The sequence below is a fragment of the Bombina bombina genome, chromosome 2 (assembly GCF_027579735.1).
Source record: "Bombina bombina isolate aBomBom1 chromosome 2, aBomBom1.pri, whole genome shotgun sequence".
Classification (NCBI taxonomy): Eukaryota; Metazoa; Chordata; class Amphibia; order Anura; family Bombinatoridae; genus Bombina; species Bombina bombina.
Window position 1 is genome coordinate 594647651 of NC_069500.1, and position 20741 is coordinate 594668391.

A 20741-nucleotide genomic window follows, 5' to 3' on the forward strand; every position below is an offset into this window, starting at 1 on the left:
CAATAGCCCTTAAAAGGGCCTTTTGCGAGGCATTGCCCCAAAGAAATCAGCTCTTTTACCTGTAAAAAAATAATACAAACAACCCCCAACAGTAAAACCCACCACCCACACAACCTAACCCCCCGAATAAAAACCTATCTAAAAAAACCTAAGCTCCCCATTGCCCTGAAAAGGGCATTTGGATGGGCATTGCCCTTAAAAGGGCATTTAGCTCTTTTTCCACCCAAACACTAACCCCCGAAGATCCACTTACAGTTTTTGAAGACCCGACATCCATCCTCATCCAAGCGGGCAGAAGTCTTCATCCAGGCGGCATCTTCTATCTTCATCCATCCGGCGTGGAGCGGCTCCATCTTGAAGACATCCGGCGCGGAGCATCCTCTTCTTCCGACGGCTCTTCTCGAATGAACTTTCATTTAAGTGACATCATCCAAGATGGGATCCCTTGAATTCCGATTGACTGATAGAATTCTATCAACAAATTGGAATTAAAGGTGAAAAAATCCTATTGGCTGATGCAATCAGCCAATAGGATTGAGCTCGCATTCTATTGGCTGTTCCAATCAGACAATAGAATGCAAGCTCAATCCTATTGGTTGAATTCAACCCGATCGAGTACGATTGGGTTGATTGACACCCACTGCTGGCGGCCGATTGGCCGCGAGTCTGTAGGGAGCAGCGTTGCACCAGCAGTTCTTGTGAGCTCTCCGCATTCAGCGATGTCTGTCGGACCTGATCCACACTGTCGGATCAGGTCCGACAGACATATGATAAATAGGCCTCTATGAATTGTACAAACCTTTCAGATGCCTCTCTGTCAGGGACGGGCTGGCAAACGATTATAAATTGTGGTAATAGATAGCGTATATAGCGAGTTTCCCCTTTTTTTTTTTCTCTCTTTTCCCCTTTCTCTCTTTTTTTTTTTCTCTTTCTTTCTTTTTCTTTCTTTCTTTTTCTTTATTGCCGAGTAGGCAATGGATATTCATTGAACAGGAGTTGTAATTTCTGGATTGGATATTTGGATAGAAAGCTGTGTCTGTTAGTAATATTTGGAAATATATGCTTTGTATTTTTGTGTTCTTTGTGAATATGATGATCGCTGTTGTTATGAAGTATGAAGCTCTCAATAAAAACATTTAAAAAAAAACAAAAAAAAACTTTCAGATGCATTTGTGTTATTCTCACTGTATTTCCAATGTTAATGCTTAGAAGTTTGTAACATTTGTTTAACTGCAGCCCACAAAGCACTAGTCAAATCTTGCACATTTTTATTTAGCCTTTTTTCAAATCTGTAAATAAATTTAAAAAAAAATTAAATACAGCTTCATGTAATTACAGGATATGGAAAAAGAAAAGGAACACCTGATTCAAGAAAAAGCTTCTATTTTATTTCAGCTTATGGAGTTAAAAGAGCAAATGGAATGTGAGAAGGTAAATATTATTTTAGAGTCTGGTAGTTAAAACATATGTAATGCAATCAGATTGCCATTTTGTTTACTCGAACATTGAACAACAATTTCAGCACAAAATACCTTTTTAAGTAACAAACATATCCATCTATTGTCCTATGTGTTATATTCCAAGGTGCTACAGCTTGTGCCCAGCATTTGGTATATATATATATATATATATATATATATATATATATATATATATATATATATATATATATATATATATATATATATATATATATATATATATATATGTCTGTGAACAAAGATAGATAAATAGATAGACAGATACATGAAAGATAGATAGATACTGGGCCAGATTATGAGTGGAGTGCAATCATTTGCGTGTTTGCTATAAGGGGTTTATCGCGAACACTTGCACTCTTTGGACGTACTGCTTGTATTACGTGTTTAAAGTAAAAGCGATCGTATTCACGCTAGAATGATTACCACGACTTTAGAGCATAAAACACATAAAAATACACTACAAAGTACAGTTACACTCATAATAAAACTAATAAAAAATATTTTTAAAAAAATATTGCAAACAAAAGTAATAAGAGTTCAAAGATATGAGATCTCAGGGGTTAGAAAAAAAGGCAAGCAAAGGGCTTCAACTTTGAGATACATATATATGTCTAAAGATGGATATGTATGTAAATATATATATATATACATATATATGTACATATGTATTTATATTTGTATATATGTATTTATCAACTAATGTACACATGTAAACACATAAATGCATATGTACATACCTGTACCAAGTGCATTGGAACCTTTTGAAGCTAAGAAGATGAAAACATATAAAATCATATTTATGCAATATTTTTAAAATTTTAAATAAAAATGTTTAACTATGAATTTACTGTAAGTATTTCACATTCCAATGTTCTGCACTTTCCTATATATATCTGTATATATCTATACCTATATATAATCATGTGTATATATATACCAATATTTATAGGTATAGATATATATTTTACCAAAATAACATCAGATATAGGTAGACATATTAATATATGAATAACCATTTTTGATATATTGGCAACAAGGGGCGAGATTTCAGTAGCTCTCATCCTATTGGCTGATTTGAATTTGATTAATCAAATCAGCCAATAGGAATGCAAGGGACGCCATATTTAAATGCGTACCTTGAATTCACTATTCAATGTACCGCAGCTATCGTACGTAAAGGATCCTCCACGCTCCATGGCTCCACGGTCGCCGGTCCTGCTCCGCGCTCATCTCGGCTCCACGCCGGATTGGTCCTTGATGAAGAAGGAAGTGGTCCCTGCTTGGAAGAAGATGTTGGCGCTTGGAAGAAGACTTCACCGCCTGGAACAGGACCTTCTCCGCTGGACTTCAGGAACAATGAGTACCTATTTGGGGGTTAGATTTAGGATTTTTTTTTATTTTTTTTTTAGATTAGGGATTTATTGGGCACTCTTAAAAGAGCTGAATGCCCTTTTAAGGGCAGTAAAAGAGCTGAACGCCCTTTTAAGGGCAGTGCCCATACAAATGCCCCTTTACGGGCAATGGTTAGTTTAGGATTTTTTAGTGTTAGGTTTTTTATTTTAGGGGGTTTGGTGGGTGGGAGGTTTTACTGTTAGATGGGGGACTTAGTATTTTTTAAGGTAAAAGAGCTGTTTAATTTAGGACTATGCCCTACAATTGGTCCTTTTAAGGGCTATTGGTAGTTTAGTATTAGATTAGGGGGTGTTTTTATTTTGGGGGGCTTTTAAATTTTCATAGGGATTAGGTTTAATTTTTTTATTTTTGATAATTTGGTTTATTATTTTATGTAATGTTAGACTTTTCTTATATTAGTTTAATCTTAGGTTTTTTTATTTTTTAGTAATGTTAGTTTTTTATTTTAATTGTAACTTAGTATTTTTTTATTTAGGTAATTGCGGCTATTTTAGGGGGTGTTCGGTTAGGGGTCTTAGTAATTTAATTAGTTATCTGCGTTGTGGGGGCTTGGCGGATTAGGGGTTCATAGATTTATTAGAATTATTGCGTTGTGTGGGTTTTGCGGATTAGGGGTTAATAGTTTTATTAGGTTTATTGCGTTGTGGGTTAATGGCGGATTAGGAGTTAATACATTTATTAGATTTATTGAGTTGTGGGTTAATGACGTATTAGGGATTAATAGTTCTATTAGGTTTATTGTGATGTGGGTTAATGGCGGATTAGGGGTTAATACATGTATTAGGTTTATTGCGATGTGGGTTAATGGCGGATTATAGGTTAATACATTTATTAGGTTTATTGGGATGTGGGTTAATGGTGGATTAGGAGTTAATATACTTTATTAGTTGTTGCGGTGGGGGATTGCGGTTGACAGGTAGATAGATATTGCGCATGCGTTAGGTGTTAGTTAATATTTTCAGGCAGTTACAGGAGTTACGATGCTCACATTTTCAACGTAAGGCTTGCTGCGCCTGCCAATGTGTGGTGAGGTGAAAATAGAGTAAAAGTTCTCCATTTTCGCCGCATAAATCCTTGCGCTGAATACGTGATACCAATTAGCGACATGGTTCTATATGGTTCTATATGCAAATAAATTCTTCCCAAATCAGACAATGTGATTGTCTGTATTTGTTTCCACATTTTGTCTCTCATAGTTGAGGTATAACTATGATGAAAATTACAGGCCTCTCTCATCTTCTTAAGTGGGAGAACTTGCACAATTGGTGGCTGACTAAATACTTTTTTGCCCCACTGTACATTAAGGTTGTTTGCCATTAGGAAAAATATAGATGTCAACTATCAGACAAGAGGCAGGTAATCATTAAAAGTGGTTCAAGGCTAAACCATTACTAGGCTATGAAGTGATCACAACACAAGTATATTTGTCTACCCATCAGCAGGTATTCTCATATCAGATTGCAGACAAGTAGGAATGATATTTTAAATTTGCTGCTGACTGTGTGCTTCGCAAGTTATTTATAGTACTATTTTAAAAAAAAAGATGTATATCTGTTCATTTGCTTTAGATTGGGATTAAATAGAATGCCACACATAGGGCCAGATTACAAGTGGAGCACTAAATATGGCTTGCATGCAAGCAATATTACCGTTCCACTTTGTAATACCATCACAGGATAATGTGCCCGTTTGCGGGAGCGCAATAATTTATCGCTCCACTTGTAATCTAATCCATAGCTTTAAAAAACAAACAAAACAAACCTATAAAACAGTGAATAAAAAACAGGTCTTTCTTAGGCCCCTATGTATCAAGTCATCGACTTTCTTGCATTCGCCGGCACCAATACGCTCGCCTAAGTACGCCTAACATCGCCACCGCGGACCTGAATACGTTCTCCAAAATTATAAAAAAAGCTATCAAAAAGCTGCGCACCAAGTATGGGGCGATGAGCAGCGGACTGTTGTTAACTAACAGTCCTCAATCTCGCTGCTCTTCGGCTTTTTCACAGCTTTCTTGCTACCCTGTCACTAAGCACCCACAATATACTATACTGTTTTACCCCCTAAACCGCTGCTCCCGGACCCCGCCGCACCAAAATAAAGTTATTAACCCCTAAACTGCCACTCACGGACCCCGCCACAACTCTAACAAATGTATTAACCCCTAAACCGCCGCTCCCGGAGCCCACTGCCACCTGCATTATACTTATTAACCCCTAATTTGCCGCCCCCTATACCGCCACCACCTACATAAAGTTATTAACCCCTAACCTAAGTTACAATTACACCTAACACTACACTATAATTAAATAAATTAACTAAATTAACTACAATTAATTACAATTAAATAAAATGAACTAAAGTACAAAAAAAAACCTACTAAATTACAGAAAATAATAAAATAATTACAAGAATTTTAAACTAATTACACCTAATCTAATCCCCCTAATAAAATAAAAAAGCCCCCCAACATAATAAAAATCCCTACCCTATACTAAATTACAAATAGCCCTTAAAAGGGCTTTTTGCGGGGCATTGCCCCAAAGTAATCAGCTATTTTACCTGTAAAAAAGATACAATACCCACCCAACAATAAAATCCACCACCCACACACCCAACCCTACTCTAAAACCCACCCAATCCCCCCTTAAAAAAACCTAACATTAACCCCCTGAAGATTACCCTACCTTGAAACGTCTTCACCCAACCGGGCCGAAGTTCTCAACGAAGCCGGGCAGAAGTGGTCCTCCAGACAGACAGAAGTATTCATCTTCTATCTTCATCCATCCGGAGCGGAGCAGGTCCATCTTCAAGTCATCTGACGCTGAGCATCCTTCCAGGCCGACGACTACCCGACAAATGAATATTCCTTTAAATGACGTCATCCAAGTTGGCGTCACTTGAATTCCGATTGGCTGATAGAATTATATCAGCCAATCGGAATTAAGGTAGGAAAAATGCTATTGGCTGATGCAATCAGCCAATAGGATTAAGCTTGCATTCTATTGGCTGTTCCAATCAGCCAACAGAATGCGAGTTCAATTGTATTGGCTGATTGGATCCCCCAATAGGATTGAACTTCAATCCTATTGGCTGATTGTATCAGCCAATAGGATTTTTCCTACCTTAATTCCGATTGGCCTATCTTAATTCCTATCAGCCAATCAGAATTCAAGGGACGCCATCTTGGATGACGTCATTTAAAGGAATATTCATTTGTCGGGTAGTCATCGGCCTGGAAGGATGCTCCGCGTCGGATGTCTTGAAGATGGACCTGCTCCGCTCCGGATGGATGAAGATAGAAGATGCCGTCTGGATGAAGACTTCTGCCCATCTGGAGGACCTCTTCTGCCCGGCTTGGATGAAGACTTCTGCCCATCTGGAAGACCACTTATGCCCGGCTTCGTTGAGAACTATTTGTAATTTAGTATAGGGTAGGGATTTTTATTATTTTTGGGGGCTTTTTTTATTTTATTAGGGGGATTAGATTAGGTGTAATTAGTTTAAAATTCCTGTAATTATTTTATTATTTTCTGTAATTTAGTGTTTTTTTTGTACTTTAGTTCATTTTATTTAATTGTAATTTATTGTAGTTAATTTAGTTAATTTATTTAATTATAGTGTAGTGTTAGGTGTAATTGTAACTTAGGTTAGGTTTTATTTTACAGGTAAATTTGTATTTATTTTAACTAGGTAGCTATTAAATAGTTACTAACTATTTAATAACTATTGTACCTATTTAAAATAAATACAAAGTTGCCTGTAAAATAAAAATAAACCTTAAGCTAGATACAATGTAACTATTAGTTATATTGTAGCTATCTTAGGGTTTATTTTATAGGTAAGTATTTAGTTTTAAATAGGAATAATTTATTTAATGCTAGGACTATTTATTTAGATTAATTTAAATTATATTTAAGTTAGGGGGTGTTAGGGTTAGACTTAGGTTTAGGGGTTAATAAATTTAATATAGTGGCGGCGACATTGGGGGCAGCAGATTAGGGGTTAATAAATATAACGTAGGTGGCGGTGGGGTCCGGGAATGGCGGTTTAGTGGTTAAACATTTTATTTAGTTGCGGCGGGTCCAGGAGCAGTGGGATAGGAGTTAATAACTTTTATTTAGGTGGCAGCGGTGTATGGGGGGCAGATTAGGGGTTAATAAGTATGATGTAGGTGTTGGCGGTGTAGGGGGGGCAGATTAGGGGTGTTTAGACTCGGGGTACATGTTAGGGTGTTAGGTGTAGACATTCCCATAAAAATTAATGGGATATCGGGCAGCAGCGAACATGAGCTTTCGCTGCTTTCCGACTCCCATTGATTCCTATGGCATCCGCCGCCTCCAGGGCGGCGGATTGAAAACCAGGTACGCTGGGCCGGAATAGTGGCGAGCGTACCTGGTAGAAATTTGATAACTTCCAAAAGTAGTCAGATTGTGCCGAACTTGCGTTCGGAACATCTGTAGTGATGTATGCATCGATCTGTGTCGGACTGAGTCCGGCGGATCGTATGTTACGTCACTAAATTCTACTTTTGCCGGTCTGTAGGGTTTGATAACTAAGGTGAATCAAGCTCGCCACAAATACGCTGCAGAATTCCTGCGTATTTGTGGTTGACAGCTTGATAAATAGAGGCCTTAGGCACTTCTTGATGTGAGAAAACCATACCTTTTCTAGAGAGGCTCGTCTTGTATTTTTTCATCTTGGTCTACATAGATCTTAGAAAATAAGTCATTATAGAACAGTACATCTTTTATAACAGCTCATCTGTTTTATTTTACTTTTTGGAACATATAGCTCCAGAAAGAAACAGTTTTTGGAGCAATACAATTTGAATAAAAGCTCACTAGCATAGGTGTCTCTGGAGCAGGGGAGGCACTGCCACTCCAAGAATCCCCTCAATTGCGATCATTCTTAATTTTATAAAATATAATACTATCCCTTTAATAACCAAATTATTGTAACATATTGAAAAACATGAATAGGTGGTGTATAAAAAAAGTTGTGTGGTAGTTATGCTATACCAATTGGGAGATAAATGCCAATGCCTCTATTTATCAAGCCGTCAACCGCAAATATGCTGGAATTCCGCAGCGTAATTGTGGCAAGCCTGATTCCCCTTAGTTATAAAAGCCTACAGACCGGCAAAAGTTTAAATTTGTGACGTAACATACAATCCGCCGTTCTCAGTCCGACACAGATTGATGCTTACGTCACTACAGATGTTCCGAATGCAAATTCGGCACTATTTGACTACTTTTGCTAGTTAACAAATTTCTACCAGGTACGCTCTCCACTATTCCAGCCCAGCGTGCCTGGTTTTCAATCCGCTGCCCTGGAGGTGGCAATGCCATAGGAATCAATGGGAGTCTGAAAGCAGCGAAAGCCCATGTTCGCTGCTGCCCGATATCCCATTGATTCCTATGGGAGAATAAAAGTTATGTTTACACCTAACACCCTAACATAACCCCCGAGTCTAAACACCCCTAATCTGCCGCCCCCTACACCGCCACCACCTACATTATACTTATTAACCCCTAATCTACCACCCTGACACCGCCGACACCTACATAAAGTTATTAACCCCTATTCCACCGCTCCTGGAGCCCACCGCAACTAAATAAATGTATTAACCCCTAAACCCCTGGCCTCCCACATCACTACCACTTACTAAAGCTATTAACCACTAAACCGCCAGCCCCCCACATCGCCATAAACTAAATTAAACTATTAACCCCTAACAACCCGCTAACTTTATATTAAATATTACCTCATCCCTATCTTATAATAAATTTAAACTTACTTTTAGATTTAAATTAAACTATATTAAATTAATAATTAACATACCCTAACTATTATACTCAAATTACATTAAACTATATTAAACTAATAATTAATCTACCCTAACTATTATACTAAAATTACATTAAACTATATTAAACTAATAATTAATCTACCCTAACTGTTATACTAAATAACATTAAACTACAAATTAAATTAACTATATTATATATTTAAACACCTAACCCTACTCAAATAATTTAAATCTACACTAAACAATTACTAAGTTACAAAAAACTAACAACTAAGTTACAAAAAATAAATAAATTATCAAAGATAACTAATTACACCTAATCTAAGGGCCCTATGAAAAAAGGGCATTTGGATGGGCATTGCCTTTAAAAGGGCATTTAGCTCTATTGCAGCCCAAAACCCTAATCTAAAAATAAAACCCACCCAATACACCCTTAAAAAATCCTAACACTAACCCCTGAAGATTCACTTACAGTTTTGAAGATCCGACATCCATCCAAGAAGCCGGCAGAAGTCTTCATCCAAGCGGCTGAAGTCTTCATCCAAGCCCGCAGAAGTCTTCACCCAGATGGCATCTTCTATCTTCATCCATTCGGCGCGGAGCTGCTCCATCTTCAAGACATCCGACGCGGAGCATCCTCTTCTTACAACGTCTTCTTCCCGAATGAAGGTTCCTTTAAATGACGTCATCCAAGATGGCGTCCCTTAGATTCCGATTGGCTGATAGAATCAGCCAATCGGAATTAAGGTTGAAAAAATCCTATTGACTGTTGCAATCAGCCAATAGGATTGAGCTTTCATCCTACTGGCTGATCCTATCAGCCAATAGGATTAAGCTTGCATTCTATTGGCTGATTGGAATAGAGTTGCGGTGGGCTCCGGGAGCGGCGGTTTAGGGGTTCATAACTTTATTTAGTTGCGGCAGGGTCGGGGAGTGGCGGTTTAGGGGTTAATAACTTTATTAAAGTTGTGGCAGGGTCCAGGAGCGGCGGGATAGTGGTTAAACAGTTTAGTATAGTGGCGGTGTTTAGTGACAGGGTACAAATAAAGTTGGGAAAAAGCCGAAGAGCAGCGAGATCGATGACTGTCAGTTAACAACAGTTCGCTGCTCATCGCCCCGTACTTGGTGCGTGGCTTTTTGACAGCTTTTTTGTTAAATTTGGAGAGCGTATTCAGGTTCGCGGCCGTGATGTTAGGCGATGTCAGGCGAGCGTATTGGTGCCGGCGAATGCAGCACAGTTGACGGCTTGATAAATAGGCCTCCAAAGCTTAAGAAACTGATGTTAATAAAGCTATCCCTCTTAACTAATGGCACAACCCATATGTGTTTTATATTCATGAACAACAGAGATCATAAAATGTATCCAAAATTCTTTAAGGAACCTCACTGTACTAATGAGATGTCTTCCCGCCATAGCAGAGCATTTTAGATCATTGGGCCCTTAGAGAGAGCAATAGAAATTGAATATTTTAGTATCTCTTTCCTACCCTCCACTGGGAGCATGAATTCTTCTAAACCTTTTTGTTTACGTTGCTTTTATATAACTGTATTTAAGTATTGGATTTTTCAGTATATATGGGGAAAATAAAGGTAAAAAAAATATCTGTAAACATTTTAATATGTAAAATGGATCACTGGGAACACATTAAAGATAGAAAAAGAAAAAGTACACTGTCCCTCTAATAATTCAAACAAACAGAAGGAAATGTCATCACACCTGTCTTAACCCAAATATAAATGATGTCTCCTCTATGCACCATGTTAAATTGTTATTATTTTTTCTAACATCTTAATTTTGGTTTATATTCATTTAGATTTAAAACAAAACAATGACTAGGATGTCTTACAAATGTACTTTACTTATAACTACTATACTATAATTATGCTTTTAGTGTGCTTCTGAACATTATTTGGGAAATACTGGCACCATCAGGTCATTGTGTGAATGACATTATAGAGAATTATTTCTTGTTCAATTAAAATATATTGATACATATGAGGTTTTTAAAAATATTTAATCATTTTAATATGCAATATTTTTAATATTTATAAAAATTAATATAAAATGACACCAAAATAATGTAACGGTTACAAAAGCATTTACTTGATTTAAAGGGACATGAAACCCAATTTTTTTCTTTCATGATTTAGAAAGAGCATACAATTATAAACAACTTTCTAATTTACTTCTATTATCTATTTTGCTTCATTCTCTTGATATTCTTTGCTGAAAAGCATATCTAGATATGCTTAGTAGCTGCTGATTGGTAGCTGCACACAGATGCCTCCTGTGATTAGTTCACAGTGTGCATCGCTATTTCTTCATTAAAGTATATCTAAAGAATGAAGCAAATTAGGTAATAGAAGTAAACTAGAATGTTGTTTAAAATATTATTCTCTACCTAAATCATGAAAGAAAATGTTTGGGTATAGTGTCCCTTTAAGTTTTCAATTATTTCTATATGTAAGTGACAGTTTGCATAACAAGCTGGGAAATAAAATGAATGCAATTTTATATATTTTTTTTTCCATATTATTTTACCAATAAATTATTTTGCTAAATTATTAAGCTCAGGTGTTTCAGCCATGCCCATTACTAACAGGCGCAGTACATAGCCGTGAATCTCTATTGGCAAACATTTGTAGTACAATGGGTCACACTGTAAACTAATTGCTGCCCTACTAGATCTGTGCTGTTCAACTAAAAGTGCTATTATTGTGAAGTGGAAGCATTTAGGCACAACAATAGCCCAGCAAACTCACAGAGTAAGCACTCAGAGGCCCTAGTCTCAGAGTAGGGCCTCAGAGTTCTGAAGCTTGTAGTGCATAAAAACAAGAAATGGGTGTGTCAGGAGCTTCTTGAAATTGATTTCAATGACCAAGCAGATTTGTAATTGCACAAAACTCTCATCAAGATATGCCATGCCAAGCGTTAGAGTGGTGTAAAGCACACCGCCACTGGAGTCTGGAAAAGTGGAAATGTTCTCTAGAGTTATGAATCATGCTTCACTGTCTGGCAGTCTGATGGAAGAATCTGGGTGTGGCAAATGTAGGGTTGCCACCTCAGCCATGTTTAACTGGACACTTATGAGTTACAGTGGGGAAAAAAGTATTTAGTCAGCCACCAATTGTGCAAGTTCTCCCACTTAAGAAGATGAGAGAGGCCTGTAATTTTCATCATAGGTATACCTCAACTACGAGAGACAAAATGTCCCTGGCAGCGTAGTGTGTTACTGATGGTAGCCTTTGTTACGTTGGTCCAGCTCTCTGCAGGTCATTCACTAGGTCCCCCCATGTGGTTCTGGGATGTTTTCTCACCGTTCTTGTGATCATTTTGACCCCACGGGGAGAGATCTTGCGTGGAGCCCCAGATCAAGGGAGATTATCAGTGGTCTTGTATGTCTTCCATTTTCAAATTATTGCTCCCACAGTTGATTTCTTCACACCAAGCTGCTTGCCTATTGCAGATTCAGTCTTCCTAGCCTGGTGCAGGTCTACAATTTTGTTTCTGGTGTCCTTCGACAGCTCTTTGGTCTTCACTATAGTGGAGTTTGGAGTGTGACTGTTTGAGGTTGTGGACAGGTGTCTTTTATACTGATAACAAGTTCAAACAGGTGCCATTAATACAGGTAATGAGTGGAGGACAGAGGAGCCTCTGAAAGAAGAAGATACAGGTATGTGAGAGCCAGAAATCTTGCTTGTTTGTAGGTGACCAAATACTTATTTTCCACCATAATTTGCAAATAAATTCTTTCCAAATCAGACAATGTGATTGTCTGGATTTGTTTCCACATTTTGTCTCTCATAGTTGAGGTATACCTGTGATGAAAATTACAGGCCTCTCTCATCTTCTTAAGTGGGAGAACTTGCACAATTGGTGGCTGACTAAATACTTTTTTTCCCCACTGTACATGTGCTGCAGGGTGTGCATTGGGGAACATGTGTAACTCAAAAGTGTCCAGGAAAACATGGCTGAGGTGGAAACCCTAGCCGAATGCCAGGAAAATGTTACCTTTTGGAATGCATAGTGCCTTCTATAAAGTTGGTGGAGGACAAATAATGTTTTGAGGCTGTTTTTCAAAATTTTATCTAGACCTGTTAGTTCCTATAAAGGGTCATCTTAATTATATAGGATACAAAGACATTTTAGACAGTTGGGTGCTTCCAATTTTGAGACAGCAGTTTGGTGAAGGCCCTTTCCTGGTGCATCATAACTGTGCCCCTGTGCACAAAGCAAAGTCCATGTTGATGAATTTAGTGTGGAGGAAATCGAGTGGCCTGACAAATCCCTGACCTCAACCCCATTGAACTTTTTTGAGATGAACTGAAACACAGATTGCAAGCCAAAACTTCTCATCCAACATCAGTGTCTGACCTCACAAATGCTCTTTTGGCTAAATGGGCACAAATCCCCCACAGACACACTCTAAGATGTTGTGGAAATTCTGCTCAGAAGGGTTGTGGCTATTATAGCTGCAAAGTGTGTGTATGTGTGTGTGTGGGGGGGGATCAAAATGAATACCTATGGTTTAAAATGAGATGTACAGCATGCTCATATAGGTGTGATGGTCAGGTGTACAGTATATATATATATATTTTGACAGGGTGAGAGAAGGTGTATATATTAGGAGGCAGTTAGAGGCAGCACTTTTTCCATGTTACCTATTGGTCAGTTTATCTCAGCTGCTCCCTATTATAAGCAACTCTCTAGGAGTAGGCTGTGTCTCAGGGAGCAAGCTGTTTCCACAGTGAAAGAAATGCTGGAGAACTGTTAGCATGACTGCCTGTGTATAAAAAGACAAATTATTATGATTTGTATTCACATTTGCAATTTCTGCTTGTGAGTACTGTCTGGTTCAAGGTTAGCCAGTTAAGTATTTATTTGGGGAATTCAATCTGTAGGTGGCTTCTTATGTTTTGTTCTGCTGGCTGCCTTCAACTTGCTGTTCTTAAAGGGGCAGCTTTAAGTACTGAATAAAACTGAGTTTGGAAAATAAAATTACCTATAGTGATTGTGACTTTACTGTAATGTCGTCTGATAGCCCTTCACGGCCCCTAAATCACGCTATTATTTTCCCTTGGAGCTCACTGTGCCCAGTATAAACTTGTCTGCATTACAACAAGATGCTCCTATATCCCTCAGCCACATGTGTATGCAATTTGGGACCATAGCTCTCTAGGTCAGAGTTTGCCACTTATACCTCCATCTTATAAGGCCAGGACCACACAGAGAACTTTGTTATCCGGCTAATATATATAGCCTGTTTACACTGATATGGGACTCTGATGGGGACACTTAGAGACTTAAAATAAAATGGTTGATGAAACCAAATATAACAAATAACAGAAAACGGAAAGAATAACGATAAAAGAAAAAGGGAAAAACTGAGATCTCATCACTCTTCTCCTAGAACTATACCATACTGCCAGTAGCATACTCCACGTGGTACTTCCCAGCACCTACAGCCCAGTTAGCCACAAGGCTCCTCAGTACCAACCTAGCCCCGTGTACTTGGCTTTTATTGACCACCCTTCTAGCTTGGTGAATTCCCCTCACATAGGCCCGATCCCTGTTACAAGATGACAGATATAGGGGATCAGCCTTTGGACTCTATTTCTTAAACCATCTGCCCCGTACACAGGCAAAACAGGGCAGCCCTGTAAAGTAGCCCGCTGTTCTCCCTCCTCCCTTTACCATCGGACCTTATTGCCTACGGGTCATATCCCACGTTCCTTTTACCCTACTTGCTCAGAATAGAGCAATCACTCCTGGAGAGAGACAGCCTACTAGCAATTTATACAACTCCCCAACCGACTACCTTCCAGGTAAATTAGAACTCAGCAGTAATCCTTCTCAAGACCTACCCACCCCCTGATCTGATTTCTCCACCTGATACTCACTGCAGGGGCCTTCTCATTTCCCCACAGGAAGAAAGTTTAAAGTTTCTCCTACTTCATTCCCTAACATGCCTCACTCTCAGAAGAAGAAGCCGAAACATAGTGACGCTCCAAAAAGTACTCTCTCAGATCACTTCTCTACTAAAGCCCTCTATGAGCAAGACATGTCTGATGAGGACTCCAGAGACTCAATAGTTTCTTCTAAGGGTCCCCATAGGATCACGGCCCACCCAAGTGAAAGGTCTCCAAATGCCTACACCTCTATACTAGACTCCATTAAGGAGTTATCAGACAAGATGGACTCCCATCATTCCTCCCTTAAACAGGAACTCAAAATGTCAGTCTCAGAACTCAAGAGAGATATCTCCTCATTAGGAGACAGAACAGAAACCCAAGAACAGAAACAAGAGGACCTTCACCTCGATCATTTCAACCTCCTTGCCTATACTCAGTCTCTTGCTGAGATGATTTCAGATCTAAAATCCAAATTGGCAGACCAGGAAGACAGGTCTCGCGGTAATATTATAAGAATACGAGGTATTCCAGAAGAGGTGGGCACCCCTGGTCTCACTAAATATTTGATGGATCTATTCTGAGAACTCCTAGGACTCATACAAGACCAAGAGGCCCTTATGGATAGAGCTCATCAAGCTCTCAGACCTAGAATTTCACCCTCAGGATCGCCTAGAGACGTGATTATCCGGCTTCACTATTACTCATTTAAAGAAAGGATACTTTCCAGAACAAGAATTTAAAAGACCCTTTCCAGACCATCCAGATTTTCCCTGATCTGTCATCTCACACCTTGTCCAGGAGGCACTCCTTTCAGCAGGTAGCCCAATGCCTGTGCCACAACAGTATTAAATACAGATGGGGGTTTCCAGTCAAGCTTCTTTTCCAAATAAATGACCGCTCCAACTCCAATACCACGCCAGACCAGGGGACTAAACTTTTACAGTTGTTGAAACTACTACATCCCTCAAATCAACCTAATCCTGCAGCTGAACAATCGGAAACACTCAACACTACAGCTCCAGCGTGGCACCCCTTGCTACAAACTTTCAGTTTTCAAACCAAGAGAAAAGACATTCCTTTGTCTAACACTGATCCATAGGGCTGAATGTAGGACTTTGTGAAATACCCCCCTGGATGTTACATTTTCTTTTTTCTCCCCCTTCTCACTATGCCCTGCTTCCTATTCTTATTTACATACGCAGGGACATCTGGCGGTCCCATATGTTTGTAACTACACCGTCTGATCCATGGACACTTGGTAATGTACTGTACACAATACAGTTGATGCTTTGAAAAGTTATCATAGTTATGTTTAAGTTGTTCTACTGTTCTGCCCTTTCTTTACAGGAAGAGTGTTTAAAATTCTCTTAAGTTGATAATGTTTTGCGTTACCTTACTTAAATGAGGTCCAGCTTATTCACGCACTCTCAGCGAGTTAACCTAGACTTACATTCACCTACATGAGCTTAGGTTTCTCCACAGATGACAGTCACGTAACTAGACACCACAGGGCCCAGGTACAAGAATCTAAGAAGGGCCCACCCCCATAAAAAAGTGAATTTGATAAAAAAAACAATTTTTACATTTCTGCAAAAGGAGGTACCCTGTGCCCACAGTCTGTGAGATGGTCTGACCCCCTATTACTGTATATAGTGACACTGTTTAACCCACCAGTACTGTAAATCGTGAGTCAGTGACACAGTCTGTAATCTGCCGGTGAGATGGCCTGACCCTACCTGCCCCAGTACTTTATAAAGTGACCACAGTAGTCTGTGACATGGCCCAGCCCCCCCCGTACTGTATATAGTGGTACTGTATAGACTGACACTGTTTACCCCCTGCCCCCCCATGCTGTAGTAACAAGGTCTGTAATTTGCTGGTTCCACAAACATACACACACACACATGCATGCATGCATAAATACACACACAGTCACATACATACATACACATATATAAACACCAATGGGTAAAACAAAAACACTAACCCCTGTAGTCATAGACACTAGTGAAGCATCATGTCACACTCACATAATATCAGTGCAGGCAGTGGCAGGTCGCAATTGTGGCCTCTGCACCCCCTGTAGTTCCGTCCCTGGTCACACTGATACTAACCCTATAACTGACTGTAGAGGTCCGCATCCTATACAGCTACTAGATAACGTAGGGTATCCACCACACTTTACTAAGGCAGTGGAGATAGACTTCTAGGGAGATTATGCAGAGGCTCATACCTCAACAGAGTGACCACCACACATTTACCCTGCACTACCCTACGATGATGTAACTCTAACATTGAGTCCATACATATATGAAGTACGCTGCTGTTGGCCCTAATGTAACTTTAATTCCTACCTGAGTTATCTCATAAAGCTTGCCTATGTAAGGTCATAATAATAATGTGCTGGTTATTTCATCTAATGTTATAGTCATTATCTTACTACATGTTTATATGCTTTGTTTTACTAGAAGGACACCCTACTCCTATGGAACAATGTTAAATCTTATTGCTACTGTATAATTACTTGAAATGCTCTGTTTCCTACTCTTCCCACCCTCTGCAAGACCAGTAGATAATCCCACCACAGGTGGAGACCTCCCCCCCTTACCCATCTCCCCCAACACCCCCCATTCTATCTAATTACCAATCTCAATTTCTTAAACTAATAGGTTCCGAGATTCTTCTTGACAATTCTCTCACCCCCTCGGATCCCCTACGGTTGGATTTCTAAAGAACCCCACAGCACTTGGTCCACTATATATCTAAATCGCTCAGTGCACCTCTATGAGCTTTACGTATAAATTACACTTGCAACTCCCACCCCCCCACCCCACATTCCCCCAACAACCTTTGAGCGGCTCTCACCCGCTGATTCCCCCACCCCAGCTCCTCTCATACATAACATACTAAAAACTTACTAAAAAATACAAAGACTTGTTAATCTCATAGATTTTTATTGTGTTTTTTTTCTCTTCTCCCTCTCAACCCTCCTATTATGGCGCAATTACGCATCTTAACTCTCAACTCACAAGGCCTTAACTCCCCCACCAAGCGTAGTCTCCTACTGAACATACTCCAACATTCCGAAATAGACATAGCCTTTATTCAGGAGACACATTGGCGCATAAATACTGACTCCATGCGAATTACTTACAAGAAATTCCCAGTCGCAATAACCACTTCATATATATCCAAGTCCAGAGGAGTAGCGATCCTTATTAATTCCCTTATCACATATGAACCTATATACATAGAGCGTGACCCCCAAGCCAGATTCATCATTTTAATATACAGACTAAATGACAAATTAGTCACCCTAAATGACAAATTAAATTTCTCAGACAACTACTGGACTAAACAAGGTGAACTAATACTGGGAGGTGATCTCAATTTAATTTGGGATCCTGCATTAGACAGAATGGGCCCCAAGGTCTCTTCTACTGAGAGATCGACCCACCCCCTCTCAGTAGCTTTCCAAAACCTATTCAAGCAGTATGACTTATATGATGCCTGGAGAGCCCTACACCCTGGAGACAAAGAGTTCACATTTTACTCTCCCCCACATAAATCTTACACCCGAATCGATTTTTTTTTCTTAGCTCCCGCGCACTAGACCATGTCACATATGCAAGGATTTCCCCTGTATCCTGGTCTGATCATTATTCTCTCTATATCATACTAGGTCCTCATCTCACCCACTCTCCCCCCCCCCCTCGTGGCGTCTTAAAGACTTTCTAGTCACTCATCCTACTCTCAAACTTAAATCTCAAGATATTATCTCTGACTTCCTCACACTGAATGACAGCCCCCAGGTCACCGCAGGGGCTCTGTGGGCCTCACTTAAGGTTTCTCAGAGGACACTACATCACAAAAGCATCACAAATCAGGAAGGCACAGTGTGCCTCTCTAGAATCCTTGACTTGCCAAATTAGATCTCTACAGAATCATCTCTCTACATCCTATACCATCACACTAAATACTCAACTTATAGATATCACTCGACAGATTAGAGATCTTGAATTCCAGAAAACACAGACTAACTTAGAAAAACTCAAATAGTTATACTATTATAAAAGTAATAAGGCCTCTTCGCTCTTGGCAACAAAACTAAGAAACCGAACAGCTCAAATCAAAATAAACTGTCTTAATTCTCGACGTGGTGTAGTGTCTTCCCCGAGAGAAGTGGGGAAACCTTCAGAGATTTTTCTCCAAACTCTACAATCTTACAACCCAACCCAACCCAGTTGCTCCCTATAGAAGATATTCATTCATTTTTGAAATCTCTAAATCTCCCACAGCTAGCCCAGGATGCCGCTCCCGACCTAATTTCCCTGATTTCGCTTGAGGAGGTGCACTTGAGCATTAAAGAACTGAAAGTGTCTAAATCCCTGGGCCCGGCTTCACTGGGAAATTTTACAAAACCTATGCCCCTGTAATTGCCCCCATCCTATGCTTAACTTTTAATGAAGTACAGCATTAGGGCAGTTTCCGTAAGGAGTATTTGGAGGCCACGATCACAACTATACTCAAGCCAGGCAAAAACCCCTCAGATTGTGGCAGCTATCGCCCCATATCATTACTTAATCTTGACACTAAATTGTACGCCAAAATTATAACTACTCTCCTCTCTAAAATAATCTCCACTCTGGTCCACCCAGACCAGATGGGCTTTATCCCTCGGAGAGAAGGACCGGACGCTACGAGATGAGTTTTAGACATCCTTGCTGAGGCTGCTGTAAGGGGAGTGCCCATGCTCACCCTGTCACTTGATATCAAAAAGGCCTTCGACAGGGTGAGCTGGGAATACTTATGGGAGACTTTGTGTGCCTTCAATCTCCAAAATTAATTTATAATCTCCATACAGGCCCTATATTCTAATACGGTTGCTGAAGTCAAGGGAGTAGGCTTTCAGTCTAGTCTTTTCAAAATATCTAACGGGACTGGACAGGGCTGCCCCCTTTTGCCGCTGTTGTTTGCACTTTCTATAGAGCCTGTAGCGCAGGCTATAAGACTAGACCCAGACATAGCAGGCTTCCCTATTCTAGGAACCCCTCACAAAATCACACTCTACGCAGACGACATTACTCTTCTCTTGACTAACCCATCCACATATCTCCCGGCCGTTTTAAAATTGCTCGCCCATTTTGGCACCATCAGTTATTACAAATTAAACATAGCGAAGACCAAAGCCCTACATACTAACATACCACCCCACAAGCTACTCCCATTACAGAGAAAATATAATTTCCAGTGGTCAGCACATTCCATTAAGTTATTAGGGACACACCTCAGTCCATCCACAACCACCGTCATTTCTAAAAACTTCTCTGACAAACTCCCCATATGGCGAAAACTCCTCAACTCTTGGGAATATCGAGAGATCTCTTGGACAGGCAGGATAGCTGCTATCAAAATGTCCTTTATCCCTAAAATTACCTATCTGTTTAACTCCCTCCAAATCAATGTCCCCAGGCCTGTCCTTAATAGGATACAGAGCCTTATCACCATGTACGTCTGAAAGGGCAACAGACCCAGAACCTCTGCGCAGACCTTACAACGAACTTCTACTAAAGGTGGACTTAGCCTTCCAAACCTTATTCTATATTATCAGGCTGCTCGGTTAACCCACCTGATGAACTGGAGTAATACAGCTGACATATCTTCATGGAAAGATGTGGAGCAATCCCTTTTGCCAGTAGGTCTACACTTGTGTGATCTCCCTTGGATCCCCTCGCACTGTAGGAGAGACCTTAAATCTAGCCATCCCGTGATCCTTGACACCCTACAATTTTGGGAACAGACCAGACACTTACCCAATATTGCCCCCCACCCATCACCGCGACAACCCATCGCCAGCTCCCTTTTCTGTCTTCATGACTCTCATATGACTGTTTGGAAAAACATTGCTAGAAATTCAAAGAACTCCAGCCACCACTTTCAATAAAAGACCTTTATTCTTTCATATATAGGGTCCCAGCAACATATACAATGTTTCAAGCCTGCAAAAGGCTCTTAGTCTTGTACACTTTAATTATACAGGTTCCTGCCTTTTATACCTGCACCTGTTGTCTATTAACCCATTCCATAAAAACATAGCTGTTGCAACAGCGGCATCTTGTGGA

The 20741-nt window shown here is 39.8% G+C and overlaps 1 protein-coding gene across 1 annotated transcript in view; it reads left to right on the forward strand.

The window, feature by feature from the left end:
- Positions 1 to 20741, forward strand: part of LOC128647190 (uncharacterized) — a 106499-nt gene that overhangs the window by 73821 nt on the left and 11937 nt on the right. Inside the window, exon 5 of the mRNA XM_053699974.1 lies at positions 1339 to 1431. Coding sequence (XP_053555949.1) covers positions 1339 to 1431 — 93 coding nt within the window. The remainder of the gene's footprint in view (positions 1 to 1338; positions 1432 to 20741) is intronic.